This window comes from Hemitrygon akajei, chromosome 10 (genome assembly GCF_048418815.1).
Source record: "Hemitrygon akajei chromosome 10, sHemAka1.3, whole genome shotgun sequence".
In the NCBI taxonomy this organism is placed as follows: domain Eukaryota; kingdom Metazoa; phylum Chordata; class Chondrichthyes; order Myliobatiformes; family Dasyatidae; genus Hemitrygon; species Hemitrygon akajei.
The window spans coordinates 162,144,334-162,171,469 of NC_133133.1; the positions used below are offsets into that span (position 1 = coordinate 162,144,334).

Here is a 27,136-nt window from a genome sequence, read left to right on the forward strand (position 1 = left end):
TCCTCGAGTCATGAGAGACTGCAGATATTGGGATCTGGAGCAAAAAAAAAACCAAACTGCTGAAGAAATTCAGCAGGTTAGGCAGCATCAGTTGAAGCAAAGGCATGATTGATATTTTGAGTTGAGGTGCTACCTCAGTAAAAATACAGAAGATGTCTTTCAGCCCAATTCAAAAGAAACATTTCCATAACTCCTCTTGTAGAATCATATTAGAACCATTATGTGCTGAATGTATGGATACAAATATCAAAAGGCTAGATCCCTTGTTCTCCAATGGAGCTTAATCCATGTACATAAAATCAACCCGGCTAAGAGATTGGCACTTCCCCACTTAATTTTCCATTAAGATATTTGGTATTTTTAAAATGTATTTTGTAGGTCTCTTTTAGAGAACAAGTTTGAAAATCCATTAATTGGTACAAAGTTGAAATCCTGGAAGGATCATTAACATCTCAGATGTTCTGGAATGGAAAGCCTCGTCCTGAGAACAGATGTGGCAGAAATAGAGGAGCTGAGAAAAGGGAGTAGCAGTTTTACAAGTGACAGGGTGGAAAGAGGAGTAGTCAAGATAGTCAAGATTTGGTATATCGTCTGCCTCCGGTGTTGGAAACAGAGATTGAGAAAGGGGTGAAAGCCACCAGAGAAGGACCAAGTAAATTTGAGAAATTTGAGGGCAGAGTGGAAGTTGGAGGCAAAGTTGATGAAGTTGATGAGCTCAGTGTGGGTGCAGGAAACAGTATCAATGTACCGTAGAAAGAGTTGGGGAGCATCTGTCACCCGGTTTGGATATGGCCCAAGTGCAGAGTGAGAGACACTGAAGCGGGTCAATAGTTCACAGACTTTAATGCAAACTTTGTTGAAGGGAAAAGGAAACAATAAATGCTAGGCCAAACAGGGCTGTTAACTAAAGCTCTCAAAATGAGAAACGAAGTCTACACTACGGCTGAAGAGAACAACTAAGAATAAAATGAATACTGCTAGTCTTCAGATTGGGTTGACTCCACTGTCCAATTTCTACTGCAAGGTCGAATGCAAACAGGCAGCGAAGCGTTGCTGTGTTGTGGTCAAGTTTTGACAAATACTACGACAGAATGAATGGTGTTAAATCCTATCACAATGAAATAATAATTAGCTGACATGTGCATATTCACGAGCGCAATTGTTATATCTGCTGCGCTGCCAAATTCATGGTTGTGACAGCATTACCAGTGTAAGCCTGGAACATGGACTGTTTCTGAAAATGCAGGCATAACTGGGGACCATTTGGGTGTCCAAGGCTACACCTTAGGTTTGGAGAAAGTGGGAGGAGCAGAAAAAGAATTTTTTGTGGATAAGCGACACACACAAAATGCTGGAGGAACTCAGCAGGCCAGGCAGTATCAATGGAAAAGAATACAGCCAACGTTTCGGGCAGGGAACCTTCATCCCATTCCATAGATGCTGCCTGGCCTGCTGAGTTCCTCCAACATTTTGTGTGTGTCGCTTGGATCTCCAGCATCTGCATATTTTCTCTTGTTTTTGGTTTTGTGGTTAAGGACCAGTTCCACCAAACAGAGGAGGGTGGTGGTGGAGGGCAATTAGTTAGATCTGTTGTCTAGAAAAAAAAATGCAGTGTTTTAAAACTTTCCTGATGAGGGATGAAAGTGTATAGGGACTGGAAATCCAGTGAAAATGAGGCGATTAGGGCAAGGGAACTTAAAGTAATTGGAGAGATCAAGAGTGAAGTGTCACAAATGTAGATGGAAAGGGAATGAACCTAGGAGGACAAAATGGAGTTGAGGTACGGACGCAAGTCAGCTGGGCAGGAGCAGGAAGAAACAATGGATCAACATAACTCAGTGCCTTCAGCAGAAGGGAGAAATAAGAAAAAACAAAACTTAGCAAAGCAAGTACGCTTCCAACCTGCTTATTCTCTCAGAGATAGTCCTTTTGCACAGGTTACGATTTATAGTTTCTACCTGAAAGGTATAAAGCTCTAAATCCTTTTTAGAACACCCCAGCTGAGTTCCAAATGAGAGCACATTATTAGGATTGAACTGGGTAGATTTTGGCATCTCTTTATCAATACCATTTAGATTGGTCCCAGAGTAGCTAAAAGGAAATGCGAGAGTGCTATTTATGTTGGACCCATGTCCTATAATAGTGAATTTTATCCATGCAATACCCACTGTAGGAGTGAAATATTTTGGAATGAGAGGTGAACAAACAAGGTTGTGGCTGTTTTTAAACTAATTATATTTCTGCAAATTTCTGAACTGTACATCAAAAATATAGAGATAGGCTACTTAAATATTGAATTTTGTTCAATTGTTTAAGTCACAGCAAGGTTGGCACAGATAATTTGTCTGCACTAGAGGCAAATGCAAAATGCTGTTATTTGTGGTAAAGCTACAGAGCAAATGCCAGTAACTGATGTCAATAATGGGGACAATGTCAGTGAATTGATACCAAAACTGAAATCTTAGGCCCATCCCATTCTATTTCATGATCTGGTGCTCATATTATAAAATCTCATATCATAACCCCCAACAATAATATATGACTGGACTAGTAATCTAACGTACAGAAATCACAGGGATTATCCTTCATGGACACAGAGTGTTCTGTGCGAGGAAGTAATTTTCATTCTGCAACTCAGATTTGTAGCTTTTTAGTTCATCTGTTGCAAGTTTCATGAGGTTAAAGTCATTTCCTTATTGAAAGAATGATGGGCACACTTGACACATCTAAAATCAAGATAAATATGCTCTGATTCTACTCGATAGATAGGGCAGACATAGGTCAAGGAAGTCTCTAGCATTAGTCGAACACTCTTTTCAATGCCCTCTCCACTTCATAACTGAAGTTACTCCAGCTTCAAGCTTCAAACTGCGCTATAATTGTGTATATGTAACTCAGAGGCCAATGTCTAAGTCATTGTTAACATTCACCAGAATGGATGAGAGAATGGCCTTTCCATAAGACCATAAGATACAGAAGCAGAGTTAGGCCATTTGGCCCATTGAGTCTGCTCTGCCATTTTATCATGGCTGATCCATTTCCCCTCCTAGCTCCAATTTCCTGATCTCCCGTATCACTTCATGCCCTGTTTAATCAAGAGCCTATCAACCTGTCCTCTAAGTATACCCAATGACTTGGCTTCCACAGCCATCTGCGCCGACAAATTCCACAGATTCACCACTCTCTGGCTAAAGATATTCCTCCTCATCTCTGTTCTAAAAGGACCTCCCTCTATTCTGAGGCTGTGTCCTCTGGTCTTAGACTTCCCCAACATAGTAAACATTCTCTCCAAATCAACTCTATCAAGGCCTTTCAACATTCAGTTGGTTTCAATGAAGTCACTCCTGTTTCTTCTGAGTTCCAGTGAGCAGGGGCTCAGAACCATCAAATGCTCCTCATATGATAAGACTTACATTAAGCATTTGTAAAAGAAAAGCCCTTTACCAACTTTCTCCAACACAAATCCTAACCAATCAAAGTAGCAGAATGCCAGAACCTTGGAAGACATAGATTATTTTCCATATTTCCGCAGCCACCTCAGCGAATCCAGAGAACAATGCCAAAATATATGTAACCGGGTGACTGTCGAATCTTATCTTATCTTATCATTAAAAGTGTACTTAGGCATTCATCCGGGTAATGTTAGAATAGTAAGTGGAGATGGTGACGTCATTACACACGCACGGGATAGTGAGGAGACCATTTTGTTTTCTGCTGCAGGAGCTGGTGCGGCTTTGGAATCGAGTTCCTCCCAGGGATGCTAGGCATGGTGAGGAAAGGTGGGCATTAATTTACAATATCCATGTGAATTCGTTTATGCTTGCCGGCAAATCGAGAATATCAGTAATTTGACATGTTTTTACATGCGGATGCTTTAGATTTTCACGAGTAAAGAACTCGACGCCGGATAGCATGGCTTGCAAAGTTCCTCACCAGCCAAGTAGGTCAGTGTTCCTGTAATTTAACAACCAGGCGATATCTTGTAAAAGTTGTGCCAAAGTGTACCTCTTGTCTAACTTTATTGTATCATGACTGATTGTGCATGTAACCGTGTAAGGTGAAGGTTTAGTCTCCGTTCAGGGGTTCAGCATGTGTGTACTAAAAATTAGTAGACATCTTAGATGAGATGTATTTGCTTACATTTTTTGTTGCTATGTATAAGGTACCGGGTCGGGGGGATTCTAATGTTGTTTGTATTGCGTTTCCTCAGAATTGCCACTACCGTTTTAGTACTGTATTGGCTTTGTGCGGTTTTCTTTGTATTTTTATACTGCATATGCAATTGGTCGAGACACAAGTGTGTGGATCAAAAGTTAAACGGAGATTGTAATGGCGGGACCTGATTGTAAAGTCGTTTGTTTGGTCTTAAGACCCTCTTCTGGCACTTAAACATCTAAAACAGATAAAGAAGTTAAAACCCAAAAAAGTAGTTGTTGTCCTGAGTGTGTACTTTTTCTCTGGGCTACAATGTATATTCCAAAACACTTTCTGTACATCTGGAAGTCTAAAGTACTTTCAGGTCACAACCTGAAACTTGACATGAGTATCTATAAGGTAGGAGTGATCCCCACCTTCGTACAATTTTCATAAATACAGCAGGTTTCTCAAGCACTGGAGAGTATCTTCAAACTCTTCTATGATCAGAAGTGAACAGTTTCAGCATCCACTCCCTGCCAAGGTCCCTAAGCATTGACCTATAAATTAGATGCAGATAGCTCCATTAGGTCACCCTATCTGTACTTCAGAACCAAGCACTATGTTTTGAGATTAATATGGCCAAAACATTTGCAGGGAGATAAAGGTGATGATCCAAGAATGTTCTCAATGCTTCCTTGCAAAAAAACTCAATGGCTTCACTGACCCCGGGAGTCTTTGGTTGGTGACTTATCAAAATGGAGAAGGAGCATTGGGAAGGTACTGAGATACCAGAGTCATTTTATTGAGAGCATGTGAGGGGTGGGGTCACCAAAAAATGGCAGAAAGAATACACCATCTCTCAAACAACCTACCAGCCTGCTTGACAAGCTTCACCTGTGATCAAATATGTGGATCCTACACAGGCCTCATTTGGCCACAGAATGCAGTGGGTGCAGGATAACCCCGACCCTGGTGGGGCTGCAGAAGAGCCGTAAGATCTCAAAGAAATATGCATGTGTTGATAAATATTTGAGTCTTACAGTACAGGAATGTCAAATAACACAATACATTTTCATTTGCAGTATCTATAAATCAGAAATGTTTTTTCACTATAACAATATGTACATGTTGATGGCTACAGGTTCATTATCTGGTGCAAATTAAAGCTATTTTTATATCTACTTGGCTTGAAAAACATTTGAAAGTTTAATAAGTTGAGAGTTAGGGGGCAAAAGTTTAGGGGTAACATGAGGGGCAACTTCTTTACTCAGAGAGTAGTGGCTGTGTGGAATGAGCTTTCAGTAGAAGTGATAGAGGCAGGTTCAATATTGTCATTTAAAGTAAAATTGGATAGGTATATGGACAGGAAAGGAATGGAGGGTTATGGGCTGAGTGCAGGTCGGTGGGACTAGGTGAGAGTAAGCATTCGGCATGGACTAGAAGGGCCGAGATGGCCTGTTTCCGTGCTGTAATTGTTATATGGTTAATAAGCTATTTCAATCATTTTGAATGGATTCAGAAGCTGTATCAACAAATTAAGCCTTTCAAATCTTCTATGTAAAATGTAGATGTGGAAAACAAAATCACTTGCACTGTGATAGGTTTATGCTCTTTCACTGATAGTGGACAGTATGATATTTTATACGCAATCAGAAACATGATATAGTATTTTGTAAATTTTCACTTGATGTGTAGCTATTTTCTCATTGGTTCCGGTTCTGCTGTGTCCCAACTAACCAGAATCCACAGTACTGCATCATTTACTTCCTTGAAAAATCTCCCATTATCACTCTGCAAACCACATAGCAGAAGTTTCTGATACATTCACCAATTGTAAACCAAGACATAGCTGCAGTTGGCTGTCAAGAAATTGGTGTCAGAAATTTGGCTGTCTGAAATTGGAAGACCAGGATATGGCTTCCTTTGAAAAAAACACATTGAAGTCACTTCATTCTGCAACTCTCTGCTTTCTGTCACCAGAACTAATCTGATTACAACAATACAATTGTCATTATATTTTACCATTGGAATTTTGATTGCAAAAGATGAACTATATGAAATATAATTTCTAGGGGTTTAGGAACACAAACACTAGTATTTCATATTGATATTAAAATGTTGTTATGGAACAAATAATTTGCAAGATAAAATTCTCCTTTCCTTATCAATAAATAAACAAAGGAACTTAATGAGAATTGTGGTGCTCTGCTCCTATCCAGTTTGTTTTAATGCAGTAAGCCAATGTATTATCATGCAACTGCACTGCATGTATTAAATCTAAAGATGTGTATAGCTGATGAAAATTTACAATTTGAGCTTTTAATGCATAGCCTTCTAGAATGGTAAGCCTTTATAGAAACTGATGCATTGGTTTTACTTTCAAAACAAGCAGGTCTGTGGATGCATTCTTGCAAGTATAGACTAGATATGGAAAATATAAGCCTACTTATTAAATTGAAGCATGTGATTATTTCAATGGGCTCCTAACATATGTTTTGTCTTTTTAAGTTTGCTGTAAGCTATAGGTTCCTCATAGAAGGGATCATTTTCTATATATCTATTTTATAAATCTGCAAATAAATGGCCAGCTTCTTCAAAACACTTTTTCATTCAATATATTATTCTTTAATAATGCATCAAATAATATGTCATCTCAACCTCCAAAAATCTTTATTCCTCAGAAATCCACTTTTTCATAGAATCATAGAATAAAGAAAACAGGTCCTTCAGCCCGACTCACTCATGCCAACCAAGATGTCCATCTACATTTACTCATTTACCCAGATTTAGCCCATATCTCTATAAACATTTCTGTCCATGTAGATACTATTAATGTGCCTGCCTTAACCACCTTCTTTGCATTTGGTTTGTGATAGAAATTCATTTTCATTATTATACCAATAGATAAAAGTAATTTACCTGAGTTCAGTGGAAAACCACTTTAAAATGTTGATGATCAGTATCTTTCATTGCTGTGAGGCAAAGTCTTGTAGCTGACTGTTTCTTCCATGAGCTATCAACCACATGTGCTGACAGTTTGCAAGGTTTGATTGTCAATTGAGCAACCTGTTCAAACAGTTTTCTTAATAGCAGATAACAAATTCTGGATTTTACAAGAAGCAGTGTTCTAACACTGCAAATTATTTTAAGTTGGACATGATTTGTTCCCCATTCTGCTCCTGATATTACTAAGCAAGTTGCTTTATGACTTGCTCTATTCAAATCAGCTATTAGTTCAATAAGTGAACGCATCTGCTTTAAAGTTGTCAGTATAAGCAGTTTGTGCATTGTAGGTGGGTTAACTCACAGTTTACAAATTAATTAACACATTAATTTGAAGGATGGAACAATGTTTTTATTTAAAATTCACATTGTAGTTTCAAATCCCTACATGGCTTCAGCTCTTATCCATGTGTAATCCAACCCTTAAACATCTGCACTCTGGAAATTCTGACCCCATGACTATGGATTTTAAAATTTCTCCATCATTGAAATGCTAAAGCACTAAGCTCCTTAACATGTTGTTTCCTTAAACATGCTTGCCTTTTTATCTTTATTTCTTCCAATACAACATGTATCGAAACCCACCTAATCATGAACTTTAGACCCATCACCGAATTATATGAGTTGATGTCAAATTTCAATTGATAATACCTTTGGAATGCTTTACATTATGAATGCCGTAAGTAATATAAATTCATACTGATACTCGAGGAAATATGAAACTGCTGATGAGACACAGATAGGTAAGAGTGTAAGTTTTGAAGCGGCCCAAAGTGATGGAGATGGATTAAGTGAGTGGGCAAAGATCCGGAAATGAGGTTAATGGGGAAAATATGAAATAATCCAAGTTGACAGAAAAAATATCAAAAAGTTGTTCAGTGAAGATTTAACTAAATGTCACGTACCCCGTGACCAGGTTAAAGAACCAGCAGAAATGGAAAACACATTGGAGTCTTGTATTGCTATAAACTAATAATGTTTATTAGTAACTACGCAATACAGTATTATAAATCAGATATATATGAACAGATTAGCAATGATATATATATATATAGAAGTGTGGAACTAGGAACAAAACTAGGCTCTTTCAAACCTAGGGATAAATGGATAGAGTCTTACGATGATGAAGAGAGTTCAGTTCAGTGCACGAGGTTGCTGTTGTTGGTGAGAGAGAGAGATTTGTAATCCAAAGGCGTATGTTGTGAGAAGGCAATTATGCCGATATTCCAAAATAACAATAGCAGTAGGTTTTATCTCCAAAGTTGTTCCACTCCACACACGAATTATCACCGACAGTGATCTTCAATGAATATCCTTTCAACACAAGCGGTACCACACCCAAATTCAGCTACAGGACATCCCAAAGTGGTGGCCACAGGATACTCAAACAGAATCCACGTATGGATTATCACCAACAGTAGCTTATCAATGAGGTACCATCTTCAAGTGGTAAAACTACCAACCCAGGCCAGGATTATCACACGCAGGTAGATTCCACAAAGTTACCTCAAACACACAACTGTGATAGCCACTTATCCAGTTCCACGACATACGAAACAACTCCAACAGTGATTTGCCACAGGGGTGCCTTTCTTCAGTGAACTACCACACCCAAACAAGGGTAACACACAAGTGGTATTCACAAAGGTTTCCCCCTCACCAGAGAACCCACTCCTGTGGATTAACTATGTGACAGTCACACCTTCGTATTCAAATGGAACTCAAACTCACCCTTACGGGCTACAGAGGAGAGAGTCCAAACAGTGACCTCTTTGACACTAGGTTTCTTCTGTTTCAAACCTTCTTCTCCCCCCTTCTCTTCCTTTAAAATCACTGAATGTGACCACAAACAAAGGCAACTGTTCTTCTGCGGTAAAGTTATCAACCCAGGCCAGGGTTGTACAAACAAATAGTCCCCACCGGTCACACCTTTTCTGCACTGCGAGAGCCACTGATCGATTTCCCTGAATCGATCTTCCAAAACCCCACCTTCCTGTGGGTACAACAAAGCTCGTCCAGTGTCCAAAACCATGTGTCTCTGTCCAGCAGCTGACCTGGCATTTATTTCAGCATGCTGAACACCAGCTGTCCATCAAACTGCTCAGCCCTCCTCTCTCTGTAAGAACTTTGCAAGCAGGCAAGTGTCCTTGGAAAGGTAAACAACTTGCAGAGAAACCATAACATCAATCGTTCAAGCAGTTTCTGTCTCTCTCTCTCTTAATAACAGCTCAAACTGTGTCCAAAAGTCAGTCTCATTCTCCTGGCATTTTAAAGTGATTATCCACAGAAAATATGAACATAACACTAAACTAATACCTGGAACGGTTGGGTTATCTCCAGAGAAAGATTGGACAGGCTCAGCTTGGTGATCTGATAGAAACTTTTGAGATCCTGAGAGGTTTTGACAGAGAAGATGAAGAGAGGACATTTTGTATCAAGGGTAAATCTAGAAGCAGTCACCCTTTAAAGGCAGATGAAGATCATATTCTTTCTCTCAACGTGTAAAAACATTTTGGAATGCTCTTTGTCAAGGAACAGTGACATTTAATCTTCAAACATTTTTTAAAGCAGAGGTGATGAATACTTGTTAAATAATGGGGTGAAAAATAACACAGGAAAACAAACTTTTAGTTGCTTCCTCAAGAACTTGAGGAAGTTCCTCGGCCACGTGCGAGTGAGGCAAGGAACAGAAGGATTATACAGATTAATACGTGGCTGAGAGGATGGTGCAGGAGGGAGGGCTTCAGGTTTTTAGATAATTGGGCTTTGTTCCAGGGAAGGTGGGATCTGTTCCCACAGGATGGTTTACATCTGAACTGGAGCGGTACTAACATTCTTGCAGGAAAGTTCGCTAGAGCTTTTGGGGGGGGGGGGGTTTAAACTACATTTGCAGGGGGCAGGGATCCAGAATGCGAGAGAGGATAGCGAGATGAAGAATAAAGGACAGGTAGGGACTACACGGTTCCAGAATATTAAGTGTGTAGTAGAGAAAGGTGAGGTGGAACAAGTGATAAGGAGGACACATGTACAGAGGGATGGTCTGACGGAGCATGGAGTTAAATGTGCAGTAAGTATAAGTAAATTTAGGAAGGACAACAAAATTCAAGGAGCGTATAGCCTGATGGGAGTTCGGGGAGCTGGGTTAAGCACAATAGGCAGCGATTTAAACAGAGAGAGGAGAAATGGGCTAAAAATTCTTTCTCTGAATGCACAAAGTGCCAGAAATAAGGCGGATGAGCTTGAAGCTCAGGTGCGAATGGGTAACTATGATGTTGTTGGGATAACGGAAACATGGCTGCAGGGAGATCAGACCTGGGAAATGAATATACAAGGGTATACGTGCAATCGTAGGGACAGAAATGTGGGCAGAGGGGTGGGGTGGCCCTGTTGGTGAGGAATGAGATTCAGTCCTTTGCAAGGGGGGGACATAGGATCAGGAGAAGTAGAGTCTGTGTGGATAGAACTGAGGAACAGTAAGGGCAAAAAGACCCTAATGGGTGTTGTCCACAGGCCCCCAAACAGTAGCATGGATATTGGGTGCAAGTTGAATAGGGAGTTAACATTGGCATGTGGCAAAGGTAATGTTGCAGTAGTTATGGGAGATTTCAACATGCAGGTGAACTGGGAGAATCAGGTTGGTGCTGGACCCCAGGATAGGGAGTTTGTAGAGTGCCTACGGGATGCATTCTTGGAATAGCTTGTACGAGAGCCCACCAGGGACAAGGCTATTCTGGATTTTGTGTTGTGTAATGAACAGGATTTGATAAGCGATCTTGAAGTAAAGGAGCCATTAGGAGGTAGTGTCCATAATATGATAAGTTTTTATCTGCAATTTGAGAAGGATAAGGGCAGATCGGAGGTGTCAGTGTTGCAGTTGAACAAAGGAGACTATGGAGCCATGAGGGAGGACCTGGCCAAAGTTAACTGGATGGATATCCTAGCAGAAAAGACAGTGGAACAGCAATGGCAGGTATTCTTGGGAATAATGCACAAGGTGCAAAATCAGTTCATCCCCGGAGAAGGAAGGATTCAAAGGGGGGAAAGGGGCCACAGTGGTTGACAAAGGAAGTCAGAGATTGCATAGCATTAAAAAAAAAGAAATATGACAGAGCTAAGGTGAGTGGGAGGACAGATGATTGGGAAATTTTTAAGGAACAACAGAACTTAACTAAAAAGGCAATATGGGGAGAAAAAATGAGGTACGAACGCAAGCTAGCCAGGAATATAAAGGAGGATAGCAAAAGCTTTTTTAGGTATGTGAAGAGAAAGAAGATAGTTAAGAACAATGTTGGGCCCTTGAAGAATGAATTGGGTGAAATTGTTATGGGAAACAGAGAAATGGCAGAAGAATTTAATAAGTACTTTAGATCTGTCTTCACTAGGGAAGACACAAGCAATCTCCCAGATGTATGGATGGGCCAAGGACATAGGGTAACAGAGGAAATGAAACAGATTGACATTAGGAAGGAAACGGTGATGAGTAGACTGATGGGACTGAAGGCTGACAAATCCCCAGGTCCAGATGGTCTGCATCCTAGGGTACTAAAGGAGGTGGCTCTGGAAATTGCGGATGCATTGGTAATCATTTTCCAATGTTCCTTAGATTCAGGATCAGATCTTGAGGATTGGAGAATGGCTAATGTTATCCCACTTTTTAAGAAAGGAGGGAGGGAGAAAACAGAGAACTATCGTCCTGTCAGCCTAACATCAGTAGTGGGGAAGATGTTAGAGTCCATTATTAAAGATGAAATAGTGGCATATCTAGATAGCAGTGATAGGATTGGGCCGAGCCAGCATGGATTTACCAAGGGCAAATCATGCTTGACTAATCTATTGGAGTTTTTCAAGGATGTAACCAGGAAGTTAGACAAGGGAGATCTAGTGGATGTAGTGTACCTTGATTTTCAGAAGGCATTTGATAAGGTCCCACATAGGAGATTAGTGGGTAAAATCAGAGCTCATGACATTGGGGGGAAGATATTGACATGGATAGAAAACTGGTTGGCAGATAGAAAGCAAAGGGTAGCGGTGAATGGGTGTTTCTCGGAATGGCAGGTGGTGACTGGTGGGGTGCCACAGGGCTCGGTATTGGGACCACAGCTGTTTACGATTTACATCAACGATTTAGATGAAGGCATTGAGAATAACATCAGCAAGTTTGCTGATGATACTAAGCTGGGTGGCAGTGTGACATGTGATGAGGATGTTAGGAGAATTCAGGGTGACTTGGATAGGCTGAGTGAGTGGGCAGATACTTGGCAGATGATGTTTAATGTGAATAAGTGTGAGGTTATCCACTTTGGGAGTAAGAACAGGAAGGTAGATTATTATCTGAATGGTGTAGAGTTAGGTAAGGGAGAAATACAAAGAGATCTAGGAGTCCTTGTTCATCAGTGAAGGTGAATAAGCAAGTGCAGCAGGCAGTGAAGAAGGCTAATGGAATGTTGGCCTTTATTACAAAGGGAATTGAGTACAAGAGCAAGGAAATCCTTTTGCATTTGTACAGGGCCCTGGTGAGACCACACCTGGAGTATTGTGTACAGATTTGGTCTCCAGGGTTAAGGAAGCACATCCTGGCTGTAGAGGAAGTGCAGCGTAGATTCACAAGGTTAATTCCTGGGATGTCCGGACTGTCTTATGCAGAGAGATTAGAGAGACTGGGCTTGTACACGTTGGAATTAAGGAGATTGAGAGGGGATCTGATTGCAACATATAAGATTATTAAGGGATTGGACAAGATAGAGGCAGGAAATATGTTCCAGATGCTGGTAGAGTCCAGTACCAGAGGGCATGGTTTGAGAATAAGGGGTAGGTCATTTAGGACAGAGTTAAGGAAAAACTTCTTCTCCCAGAGAGTTGTGGCGGTGTGGAATGCACTGCCTCAGAAGGCAGTGGAGGCCAATTCTCTGGATGCTTTCAAGAAGGAGCTAGATAGGTATCTTATGGATAGGGGAATCAAGGGATATGGGGACAAGGCAGGAACTGGGTATTGATAGTAGATGATCAGCCATGATCTCAGAATGGTGGTGCAGGCTCGAAGGGCCGAATGTTCTACTTCTGCACCTATTGTCTATTGTCTATAACTTTGTTTGTTTATGATAGACCCCTTGAAGCTGAACACAAATATAATTTCAGACAACCTATATTCCGCACAAATTTGGAGAAACAAGAAATTAACTTTTATTGAATATATGCGTTTAATTGCATAATAGTGCTGACGCTTTGCAGTCATTCAACTCAACTAAAAATGTTCTGTTGATGGTTTTTGTTTGCACTCAATGTTCGAGTATTCTCACTTAAGTGTCCAACAATAATCCGCCAGCATTTATGGATTCCAGTTGCCCTGATACTGTTTCTCCATAACTGTAATGTCCCGGTGAAAACTTTCACCATGCTCGTCACTGACAGCGCCAGGGTTTGCAGGGAAGAAGTGTAAATGGGAATGCAGAAAATGAGCCTTCAGTGGCATGTTGCAGCTTGTGGTTTTGTATGCTTGAAGCGTGACGTCAATCAGCTGCACGTACAGGTAGATCAGCTGTACCTGCTGCCAGTGTCATTCCACGTAGGTTTTAGCTGTGATATGGAAGAAGCCATCGTGAGTTACTTGGCTGAGCAGGGAGATAACACTACTGACCCATGCTTTGCAGATATCTGAGGAGTCGGTAGATGATCTACTTCCCTCAGAATGTCTGGTTGCTGATTTGTACATGTCAGTAGCACGCACTTTGGTGCTCTGTAGTTGCCAAGAAAATTTTCAATAACGTCATAAAATGCCTTCCCTGTTCTTTTCTCTGGTCCCACTAGAATTTTTTTGAGTTGCTTGTCACTAATGACCTGTTTGATTTCTGGACCAACAAAAATGCCTTCCTTAATCCTGACGTCAGTTATCCTGGGAAACATCTGTCTCAAATGTCGAAATTCTTCTTGGAAATTTATAGCTTTCTAAAGCCTGACCTGCCATTCAGAATCTGGCCTGCCTAAGTATGCCCAAAAATGCCAGGACAAGATAGAAATCACTTCCGTTTACATTGTGGGAAGCATTTGAACTGACTTGAATTATGAACTGAAATAACATGTATGGGTGATTTTAAAAAGTGGTGCGTGATAGGGAAATTTCATGTTGATTTTCATGATCAGTAGCCCAAAATCCATAAGAGACACCCAAAAGTATTCAGGAAACAAAATCTTTGTCATCCAGTGTAATCATTAGTGAAAAAGAATGCAGACTTGAGATTACACCCAGCCATGATCTTATTAAGTGGTGGGGTAGGTGCACTTTTGCACTTGATTTGTATGATTGTAGGTGGGAAATCAAAGGTAAATGAGAAAATGACATAACTAATGGGGGAAAGCTGAGATCCAGGGTTATCTTCACAAAGGGAGATTTTTTTAAATATAGTGTGATAGAATGTCATGCAGATATTCAAATGTAAAGTACGATGTAATGCAATATAATATAATAAAGATATTGGACATGTAGCATGAGCTGAGGCACTTAAACACAGTTAATTAAAATAAATCTGGAATAATAAAAATAATGTATTAGAAATAACTGATGATCCTAATGGAGGCAGCTCTCCTGTGCTTTTCCTGTTGTCATTTAGACCACTTAAAGTAATCCAGGAAACCACTCTCCTGTTTCAAGCAGTTACAAAAATAAGGTTAGGAAATGGACATGCTGAATATGGCAGTGCAATGATGTAAAATCGTTGATTTCACAATAATTCCCTTTGTCTCTCCATGCCTGCTGAGTGTTCCCACCATCTTCTGATTATTTTTCAGCTTTTCACCATCTACAGTTATTACTTTTTCTTGTTTTTCAGTTGACATTAAAGTATTATTTGACAGTGTCTGGAAGGAGCCCTATAAAAGTAAGTAATTAGAATTCAAGGGAAGATCTCCCTGCGCTAATTAAGCTAAAATAATAAATTAATGTACTTCTTAGATCTGACATGATACAGCTGCACATTTATAACCTTACCTTCATCATAACATCAAAAGTGGTCATGTACGATATTCACTGAATGGCGTACATATACAGGTCATTACCTGGCCATTCCGAGACAAGTGGTTCATTTGCTGACCCAGGGGTCTACGATGCATGGGTCAGTTCTGTGATCTCCCTGATCAGCCTAGTAACTCATGGTACTTCTTCCATATTACCCCTAAAACCTACGTGGAAGGACATTGACCACAAGTACGGGGAACACAAAGCTGATAATTCTCCACTTGGTGAGATGTTTCTTCCTTCATCACTACCGGGTCCTAATCCCGGAGCTCTCCTCCGAACGGCGACTAAGGGACCTTGAAATTATATCACTGTTATTCTTGAAAAAGTATCAAACATATTTGCTCAGATGTGAATAGCCAGAAATATTAATACATTTTCACGGGCATGTTGATATTGCGCGTTAGTTTTGAACTATCCGTTTTCTTTTACTAAACGAAAGAAAAGTTTGTCCCTAATTTCGCAATAAGGATGATGTCTTTAAAATGCAATCTATGATATTATTACAACGTAACATCATTTTTTCTGATGATTTCTTCCTTATGTAATCCCAAGAGAGACCTAATTTAATTCTCTGGGAGTCTATGACCTCACGTCAGATTGTGCTTCTGTTTATGTGCTGGGAGTTGAGAACTCATTTACTCACGCCAAATTGAACGGCGATATGCGCTTCTGTAAAAACTGAAACTGGGCGTCCTAAATCTGAACGAACACTCATTTGACAACCATAATAATCGTTGGCTGTGTGACAGACGTCAAGTTTTCATGATAAACTATAACAGAAACAACCAACACTCATTACAGTACATGGATAATTGGACTATCGGGATACACAATATTTACAAAATATTTCCTTGGGGAAAAGTCCCTGCAGATTCTTTTTAACTCTACTTTTTTTTCAAGTGATAATTCTTTATACCAGCTTTTAGATCAGGTCGGTTTAACAGGAAGATATTTCAATTGTTCATTTATTAACGAACTTGGTGTTTTGGTGGAATTTTTGCCATTACAAGGCCTATAAAATTCAAAGAACCTTTCTGAGTTGACTTCAATTTGTCTTCAACGTTTAAACGATAAAGGGGCGCATTGCCTTTGCGTTTTCCTATGGCAACCCGGCATTGTTAGTAATGGCTATTTATTTCCGGAAGAAACTAGATGTTGACATTGCAACGAAATGTGGAACATTTCAAGATATTTTGTTAATAGGATAATGATTTCTGCATAAAACAGTTCCTTCACGTGTAACATAAAAATCATGACATGAAAATGATTTCAAAGATTTATTCAGTTTTATAAAGCCACGATCTTCGACTTTCTGCCATACACGAATAAAAATGTATTACAAGTGACCATTAGCAATGCAAAGTTGACTGCTACACATAACTTACTGTAAGTAATTACAACGATGTGTATAACATTATACACAATAAATACATCAGAAATAAATATCTCCTTGTTAAGTTAATAAAACATGCTATTTTGGGGGGAAACTAGTACTGTTTCCTTGCGTCTTGGTTTGCTTTCCTCAGTTATTAATTCGTTATTTCCCCTGGTGTTTGGGTTTCCATCCTGCTGTTGAACAGCGGTTCGTTATCTCCTGGAGGAGGATGAACAGCTCCCCGACAACCTTGGCCTTACTCGCCTCGCCGAGCTGGAATAAACGAACCAGAGTAAGAAATTAACATCAGTTGAATCAATTCAATGCAGGAAAACTAAGAAATCTTCTACACGAAACATAGCGCCGAAAAGACGGTTACAGAGAGTCACATGAATACCGAATGCTGAACTCTACCGAGGTCAATTCTTCTCTCACTCTTGATTGTGTCACGTCGTTGAAACGTGATCGAATTTGTACAGGTGATTCCCGAGTACCACACTACTAGCACAACAGTTTAATGTCATGAATCTGATCTGCACAATGTGCATGAATTCTTAGTAAATTACCTTCTCCACTTTCTGCTTCAGTCGTTCGATGTTTTTGTTGGCTTTCGTTTTATCTTCAGTATCCTGAAAAGAACACAACCAATTCAAACACAAGAACTGGTTTCAGCGCCCGTTCCAGTCAGCGGTACTTTCGTACAGTTCCCCTCCCTTCTACCACTGAGCCCCGATTTGAACTGTTTGCCCACCAGCAGAGTCATAACACTGCGTATTTAATTACTCGTTTGAAAATGCGAGCGATATCAAGTCTACGTTCTCTCGAATTGGTTCAATCGGAACAGGAAACACTTACGCAAGCAGACATGTGCCGTTTCATTAGAACGGCGAGAAACTCTTTAACGTCGTTTAGATGCGAATATTTGGCGTGCAGTTGGTCAGATTGGAGAACGGTTCCAAGGTAGAAGTCAATCACCTCTTTGAGAACGTAGCAGCTACCAGATTCCTGCAAAGTAAACCATGGATCTTACAGGTATTCTCCAAAACGAAACGATACTGTGAATTGATAACGTGTGTTCGGTGAGATTAAAGAGCATAGCACCAATACAATGTCATACCTCCAGTCCTCGAAATAGATCCTTTCCCACTAGTCGCGTCTCCGTGTCCTCGTCGTGCTTTTGAGCCTGTGAAATGATGGGTATGGATTAGAGATGTTTTTAAAAAGCTTGAAACAACATTAATTTGAATGCAGAATGAAAGACAAATTCCTTTACTTACATCTTTAGACAGGGCGTGGACCTTATATCTCATTTGTCGTAGTAAATGTTCTTCTACCTGACAAACCGCATTCGCTGTCCTGGATTTCAAACTTGGAGCAGTGCTCCCTAGGACTGCAAAGCCACCAAGTACCAACACAACTACAGTCGCGAGTGAATACATTCTGAAAACAATCTATCAGTCAGATCTAGCCCACTTGCAAGTCAAAACTATCTTAACTTCGCTGCACCTCAATCAAGATTGAGATAAGGCTGACAACCAAAAGTGAAAAAGCTGTGTTGAGCTAGCCCGCTATCTGCTGTTCTGAACATACCGCTGTGTGCAATGTTTATATATCTATCAAAGGTAGTACTGAAATCTCCCTCAATGATCTGATGACGTGTGGAGTTTACTCGATAAATTTCCGCTTTCTGGCAGGTAATTCGGATCTGCTGATTGTGCAAATTCAAACATTCTAGTAAGATCAGCATTTCAAGCAAAAAAAAACTATTTTATGACCAATAATGGTAGTTTTCCTAATCAGACAACTCACCGTGACCAACTTCCCCCCCCCCCACTCCACCCCCAAAAAATGCTCGAACATTTATTGCTAAAAGCTAAGGTAGCCTAATCAGCCGATTCCAGAGGGTGGATGGATAGATTCTGTTCTGTGTTCTTTGGACAGGCTAATTTCAAAGACACAGAAAAATTTTTTTTCTTTGGCAATATAAGATCAATAGGGCTATGTTTCAATTGTGCACAAACATGGTAAGCCCAGAGATAAAAACGAACGTCAATGTCATCTGATATAACCAAGTGGTAAGAGAATGGCCAACTGGGTCAGTTAAAAGGGCTAATTTAATAATACTGAAAACCAGTAAGAAATGCAAGTGACCCTCACCACCAGCTGAACTGCAGTTTGAGTACTACATACAGTTCTGGTTGCCAAACTACAGATTTACCAGGATGACAGCAAGATCAGACATTTTTACCAATTCAGAAATTGGACAGGTTGGTATTGATTCCTTTTGAATAGAAGATGCTAAGTAGAGATCTAATCAGGAAATCCAAGTTTCCTTATAAGTTTACATAATATTGGAAGGATCTGTTACCTCTAACTGAGGAGTGGACATCAGATGACATGCTTAAACTGATTGGCAAAAGAAATGGGCTGTTTGTGGTTTGTAAGTCAGTGTCTGAAAGGGTGGTGGAGGCAGAAACTCTCATCATATTTAAGGAGCACCTGGAGGTGTGCCTGAAGAGTTTTGACCTGCAGGGGTTGCTGGAAGTTAGGATAAGGCTGATATCAGTTACTTAGCTGGCACAGACACAGCGGTTCTTTCTATGTTTTAATTTTCTATGATTCAGTAATTCATGCAAAAATAGGTATCCATCTACTTCTCCCTTAGACAGATTCCAAAATCTGTCACATTTAATGGTTTTCAGCAAGATCATCACTAATGCATCAGAGGATTTCTTGTTACATGAGCATGGTGGTGGACAAACCCAAGTGCAGAACATGGGCATGGAGGCAAAGTCAGGAGGCGTCATTAGCGTAGCAAGCATGGAGTTGGTATCCAGGAGCAATGCTTGACCTAGAACTGGTAATCCTAAGAACCTTGAAACAAGGCTACTCACACCAGAGTCAACCAACGAACTGGCAGCTCCTTGTTGTGATCACAGAGTTTTTATACTGCATTTGCTGATGGAAAGCAGGTGTTTGTAGTTAGTGGAACCTGAGAATGATTGGGACTTAATGAGGTCTCTGAGGCCCAATTCCTGAGGTAAATAGCCAGGTGGGCAATTGCCAGAAGGGACCATGACATTTCTAGCTATTGGTATGCCCAATTTTAAAATCTTGAAACAGGTAATCTATTCCAAAGTCTACAACAGAAAGAAAATATCAGGAAGTTTAAATGACCAAAGTCCAAGTGTAGCGGTTACCCAAACAAATCAATGCCGCTGTTAGAGTTGAAACAAGGTGATTTATTCTGTATGACAAACGCTGATCCAATCCAATACTAATGTTCAAAAATGCAAAGAAATGTATTCAATCCTTTATTAGTAACTAGTAAAACATATAATCTTGAAGTGTAGAAACTTATGAAGCTCATGATAAGTATCATAAACTTATATACCTCAGTGATACGCAATGTACTTAAGTGGACTTGAACAAAGTTAAGTAGAGTTAAACTACAAATGTAATTAAGTGGTCAACAAAATATATCACACCTAGTGGTCCCCAGCTCTAAAACTAACCAGAATAAAGCATGAATAGGCAACTTATTCCACTTGCTTTTACCATGCTCCCACCCACATGGGTAGCTACCATAATAAACACTGCACACAGAATACAATGCAGATAAAAACCAAATGCATGGCTCCTACACAAAATAAATTTATTATCAGTACATACCTGTCTCCATATACTACCTGGAGGTTCATTTTCTTGCAGGCATTTGCAGGAACATAAAGGAATACAATAGCATTCATGAAAAGCTATAAGTAACAAATACTGACAAACAACAAATGCGTAAAAGTAGAAAATTTAATGCAAATAATAAAGTAGTAGAAAAATAATACTGAGAACAAAATGCTAGTGGGACGCAGCAGGCCAGGCAGCATCTATGGGAAGAAGTACAGTCAATATTTTGTGCCGAGACCCTTCATCAGGACTAACTGAAAGAGGAGATAGTGGGAGATAGATTTGAAAGTGGGAGCAGTAGGCGGAGGGGAAGGGATACACAGCTGGAGAAGGGAAAGGATCATGGGACAGGAGGCCTAGGGAGAAAGAAAGGTGGAGGGGAGCACCAGAGGGAGATGGAGAGCAGGCAAGGAGTGATTGTGAGAGGGAGGGAGGGAGAGAGAGAGAGAGAGAGAGAGAGAGAGAGAGAGAGAGAGAGAGAGAGAGAGAGAGAGAGAGAGAGAGAGAGAGAGAGAGAGAGAGAGAGAGAGAGAGAGAGAGAGAGAGAGAGGAATAATACATACATACATACATAAATAAGGGATGGGGTAAGAAGGGGAGGAGGGGCATTAATGGAAGTTAGTGAAATCAATGTTCATGCCATCAAGTTGGAGGCTACCCAAACGGAATATAAGGTGTTGTTCCTCCAACCTGAGTGTGGCTTCATCTGCAATAGAGGAGGCCATGGATAGACATATCAGAATGGGAATGGGACATGGAATTAAAATGTGTGGTCACTGGGAAATCCTGCTTTCTCTGGCTGACACCTCTTTTCCCCCCTCTTTTCTCTCTCTCTGTCCTTCTCACAATCACTCCTTGCCTGCTCTTCATCTCCCTCTGGTGCTCCTCTCCACCTTTCTTTCTCCCTAGGACTCCTGTCCCATGATCCTCTTCCTTCTCCAGCTGTGTATCCCTTTTGCCAATCAACTTTCCAGCTCTTAGCTTCATCCCTCCCCCTCCTGTCTTCTCCTATCATTTCGGGTCTCCCCCTCCCACTTTCAAATCTCTTACTATCTCTTCTTTCAGTTAGTCCTGACAAAGGTTCTCGGCCCGAAACATCAACTGTACTTCTTCCTATAGATGCTGCCTGGCCTGCTGTGTTCCACCAGCATTTTGTATGTGTTGCTTGAATTTCCAGCATCTGCAGATTTCCTTGTGTAATACTGAGAATGAGTTGTTGAGTTGCAGAGCAGCTTCTGTTAAAAATGTTGCACCTTCAATGACTTATGGAATTCCAGGCTCATTATTGCCCAAAATGGAGTAGGAACATTCAGGATAACACCAAGAACCTTGAATCTTTTGGGAAGCAGTTTGAATTTAGAGAGAAGTGGCAGAAAGAGCACATCACTTCACTAAACTTCCCACACCAGCAAATACTTCCTGTCCTCCATGAAGCAGAGATTGTGCATTCAACATTGGCTTTACCAGTGACCTCAGAGCACCCTGAACTGGAGTAGAAGTAACTAATCCTAAAACTCAAGAATGCTCAGGAAGATGATCCAGTGTGACACAAACTATAGGGGACCTGAGGAATATTTAAGAAACGCAAGCAACCTTGTGACTCTTCAACCAGATTGAAGTATCAGCACTTAAACCATGTAAAGTAATGAAAAATAGCATTGACTCACAGTACAAAAAAAAGTGATTTTTAATATTTATTCACCTCTCAAAGTCCAACCCTATGCCTGCATTATGGAGAGGTGGAAATGGTTAAGACCAGCCAACAGGCTCTGGTGAAGCTGTATAATCTATTCCCCTGTACAGAACATGCAATAGATTGCAGAAACATTGATGAACTCCAACCATACCATTGATCTCAGCGGGTGATAGAGACAGGAGGTCAGAGATGGCCAGGCCAAGGGTCTGAGGAAGTAAGTAAGTAATATTTATGCAGTTTCTAACTCTATATAAACTCTGATAGAGTGAAGTTCCACACTTGGAAAATTAGGTGTTCCATACCAAAAGATATAGGAGTTGAATTAGGCCATTTGGCCCATCGAGTCTAATCCACCATTTCATCTTAACTGATCCAATTTTCCTCTCAGTCTCCTGCTTTCACCCCGTAATCTTTCACGCTCTGACTGATCAAGAATCTATCAACCTCTACCTTAAATATACATAAACACTTGGCTTTCACAGCTGCCTGTGGCAAAGAATTCCACAGATTCACCACTGTCTGGCTAAAGAAATTCTTCTCATCTCCATTTTAAAAGGATGCCCTTCTATTCTGGGGCTGTGTCCTCTGGTCTTAGACTCCCCCACTATAGTCAAGTCAAGTCACTTTTTATTATCATTTTGACCATAACTGCTGGTACAGTACACAGTAAAAACGAGACAATGTTTTTCAGGACCATGGTGCTGCATGAAACAATACAAAAACTACACTGAACTACGTAAAACAACACAAAAACTACACTGGACTATAGACCTACCCAGGACTGCATTAAGTGCACAAAACAGTGCAGGCATTACAATAAATAATAAACAAGACAATAGGCACAGTAGAGGGCAGTAAGTTGGTGTCAGTCCAAGCTCTGGGTATTGAGGAGTCTGATGGCTTGGGGGAAGAAACTGTTACATAGTCTGGTCGTGAGAGCCCGAATGCTTTGGTGCCTTTTCCCAGACAGCAGGAGGGAGAAGAGTCTGTACGAGGGTTCATGGGGTCCTTCATAAAGCTGTTTGCTTTGCGGATGCAGCGTGTGGTGTAAATATCTGTAATTAATGGCAGGAAGAGAGACCTCGATGATCTTCTCAGCTGACCTCACTATCCGCTGCAGGGTCTTGCGTTCTGAGATGGTGCAATTTCTGAACCAGGCAGTGATGCAGCTGCTCAGGATGCTCTCAATACAACCCCTGTAGAATGTGATGAGGATGGGCGGTGAGAGGTGGACTTTCTTCAGCCTTCACAGAAAGTAGAGACGCTGTTGGGCTTTCTTTGCTATGGAGCTGGTGTTGAAGGACCAGGTGAGATTCTCCACTAGGTGAACACCAAGAAATTTGGTGCTCTTAACGATCTCTACCGAGGAGCTGTCAATGTTCAGTGGAGAGTGGTTGCTCCGTGCCCTCCTGAAGTCAAGAACCATCTCTTGTTTTGTTCACATTCAGAGACTGGTTCATTAGCCGCTGCACCTCCTCTCTGTAAGCTGATTCATTGTTCTTGCTGATAAGACCCACCACGGTCGTGTCATCGACAAACTTGATGATATGGTTCGAGCTGTGTGTTGCAGCACAGTCGTGGGTCAGCAGAGTGAGCAGCAGTGGACTGAGCACGCAGCCCTGGGGGGGGCCCATGCTCAGTGTGACGGTGTTGGGGATGCTGCTCCCGATCCGGACTGACTGAGGTCTCCCAGTCAGGAAGTCTAGGATCCAGTTGCAGAGGGAGGTGTTTAGCCCCAGTAGGCTCAGCTTTCATTGAGCATTTTTCCATAGGAAACATGCTCTCCACACCCACTCTATCAATCACCCCTCATTCTTCTGAATTCTATGAATACAGGCCTAGAGCCATCAAAAGCTCTTTATATGATAAGCTTTTCAATGCTGGAAGCATTTTCATGAAACTCCTTTGAACCCTCTCCAGTTTCAGCACATCCTTTCTAAGATAAGACAGATAGATAGATACTTTATTGATCCCAAAGGAAATTACAGTGTCACAGTAGCATTACAAATGCACAGATATACAACTATTAGAAGGGAAGTAAGAAAAATTAAAAATAAGTTACCTCAAACAGGCTAACAGGAGGGTGTCATCACTTCCCCAGGCTATAGGTTGGCTCATTATAGAGTCTAACGGCCGAGGGTAACAGTAACCTCGTAAAGTGCTCTTTGGAGTAGTGCAGTTGTCTTAGTCTATTACTAAAAGTGCTCCTCTGTTCAGCCAAGGTGGCATGCCGAGGGTGAGAAACATTGTCCAGAATTGCCAGGATTTTCCAGAGGGTCCTTTGTTCTACCACAGCTTCCAGTGTGTCCAACTTGACTCCTACAACAGAGCCAGCCTTTCTAATCAGTTTACTGAGCCTGTTGGCATCACCCATGTTGACGTCATTGCCCCAGCTCACCACAGCATAGAAGGTTGTACTGGTGACGACAAACCAGTAGAACACGTGAAGGGGAGGCCTGCATACTCCAAAGGACCTCAGCTTCCTCAGGAAGTAGAGGCAACTCTGGCCTTTCTCGTTGGTGCTCCACTCAAGTCTGTCATCCAGGTGCACCCCCAGGTACTTGTAGATCCTCACCACACCCATGGCCTAAAACTGCTCATATTACCACAGTTTGTGTGAATAACTACTCCTTATCACACTTAACAACTAATTGAAGACTGAACACCAGAGTGGCACAGTAGTGCAGCAGTTAGTGTAATGCTTGACGGTGCCAGTGACCCAATTTCATTTCCTGCTGCTGCCTGTGCATTATCCCCATGTCTGCATGGGTTTCCTCTGAGTGCTCCAGTTTCCTCCCCATTTCAAAGTTGTATGGGTTAGTAGATGATGGGCATGCTATGTAGGGCCAGAAGAATGTGGGCTGGCCCACTGTATCCTCAGACTGTTTGGCCTTGACACAAACAAGACATTTCACTGTACGTCTTGATGTACGTTTGACTAATAAAGCCAATCTTTATCTAATAGTTTCATTTATCCTGCACATCTAGTGAATAATTAATGGCCAGGTGTGGCAACTTCATCCTATACATGGATTTCAACCCGCACTTTGAAGTACTGATATTGCATATTTCCATAACCCCAAATAAACATTGAAGACCCTGCATTGATTTTACTTGACTTTAATAATAGATACAGTAAAACACAAAAGTAAAACCAGTCTTAATTCGAGTGCAGTTCAGAGAAGGATCGAGGCACAATGTGCTGGATGGACAAGTTCTGAGTTCCGTGAAAATCTGAATCTTATCCCTAAATATCACCAAGGTGGTGAATATTGGTAGCTTGGGTTGAGGCATTTGATGTTACGGTGTTCAGTGAGCTTGCGAATTAGCTTGCAGATGTTTCATCACCACTTGCAGTTGCTGGTGATTCTCTCTGGGCATGCTTACACTTATATAGGCTCCTGTGCACATTTGCTTGCCTTGGTCCTGATTGGCTACCCCTTGAATTGACCTTTAAATTCTTTTGGCTGGTGTTTCTACGAACTCCCAACTTGATGTTACCTCGACTGTGATGAAACATCTGCAAGCTACAAACGTTTGTAATTGGCAAGCTTGGCTAACACCACAGCATCAAATATCACCATGATACAAATTTCACAGCACAGATTTATCAATGATAACAAATTACTTAACTTGACTATGGTTGTTCTTGGTAAATTTTTCTACTAAAGTGCTTTCCCATTGCCTTCTTCTGGGCAGCATCTTTACAAGATGGGTGACCTCAGGCATTATCAATACTCTTCAGAGATTGTCTGCTTGGCGTCAGTGGTTGCATAACCAGGACTTGTGATCTGCACCAACTGCTCCTACGACCACCCACCACCTGCTCCCATGGCTTCATGTGACCCTGATTAGGAGGCCAAGCAGGTGCTACACCTTGCCCAAAGGCAACCTGCAGTCTAGCGGAGGAAGGAGAACCTTACACCTTCTTTGGTAGAGATGTATCGCCATCCTACCACCCAAATGTTTCAATGTGAAAGTGATAAATAAATCTGAACCCGAAACTGATATGATACCTGACCTGATACCGTGAAATCTTATGTCTTGAATATAAAAGTTGTCCACTTTATTGCAGATTCACTTCAAAGTATGGAACCAGGTTCAATCTGGAAGTTGGAAAATAACATGACATTTTTAAGGTTTAAAATAGATGTTCAAACTACTACTGCCAAAATGTTGCAAAATGTTCTGTCATGTGTCTGATCTCATGTGTCTGTCATGTGTCTGATCTGTGTCAAGTGTCTGATCTCAGGTTCTGTGGCAATCATGTTAATGGAAATGGAAATTGACAATTCTGTATATAGCAAATAAATGAGGGCAAGTAATTGTTAACACTTGATTAATTTTTCAGTCATTGAGCATAATAGAGCAAAAATAATTTACTTTTAATTAAAGGGAAGAATTCTTAATATGTATGCCTTGTTTATTCTCACATCCGCTCTCCCAGAAGATTGACCACCAGTGTTCTTATCAAAAACCTTAATTACCACATGGGTTATTCTGATACAGGCATTTCAGTAGTTTTAGAGATAAATGTGATTGATACAGAATAGAGATCGGGCTGCAGCAAGGCATCAGTCTGCAGTTGCAATGTTTCCATTGAAGCTGACAGCCCAGTGAAGGATCACATAAGCATTATATATTGTTTAGTTTCAATTCATCTACATTCAAAAACAATTATACACAGCAGCTGATGTTAAAAAATCCAAAATATATATACCTTTAAACATTAGAAATCAATTAAATTCATTAAGGCAGTCACAGCATGAGATTTAGCTAAATGGCAATGCACAACAGAGAATCATAAATATTGAATACCTTATATTTCAGTCTTGCTTTGTTTTAAATCATAGCTTTTCAATGGTAATCAGAATTATAAGCAGCACATCTGTTGTGCTCCATATTTAGTGCCCTTCTGATGATAAAGGATGAGTAACATCGAAGTGCATTTTTGCATCAACTTAATTAAAACCCGCTGTTACGATTAAAGTTCTTAAAGGTCTCATTTTGAATCAATTTTATTATTATCTTCTAGGGAACAAAACAAAAATTTTTACAAGCAAAAGACAAACCCTGAAGTCCAAGCAACCTAACCTGTTCCTGGCAGCTTTGAGTGAATGTTACCATAGAAACGAAGATGGAGTGAAGACAACACCACTTATATTAAATCAGTTGGATTCAATTACCTTGATTCTATGAAAAGAAAGTTATTTCCAACAGGGGTCAGGAATAA

The 27,136-nt window shown here is 40.7% G+C and overlaps 1 protein-coding gene across 1 annotated transcript; it reads right to left on the reverse strand.

Moving 5' to 3' along the window:
* Window positions 1-16,453: 16,453 nt before the first annotated feature.
* Window positions 16,454-20,158, reverse strand: LOC140734893 (interleukin-22-like). Its single transcript, XM_073059555.1, has 5 exons — window positions 17,804-20,158; window positions 17,644-17,709; window positions 17,382-17,531; window positions 17,093-17,155; window positions 16,454-16,799 (listed from the first exon to the last, which is right to left on the reverse strand). Exons 1-5 carry the CDS (start codon window positions 17,963-17,965, stop codon window positions 16,689-16,691), a joined length of 552 nt encoding a protein of 183 aa, XP_072915656.1. The 5' UTR covers window positions 17,966-20,158; the 3' UTR covers window positions 16,454-16,688.
* Between the last annotated feature and the right edge of the window lie 6,978 nt (window positions 20,159-27,136).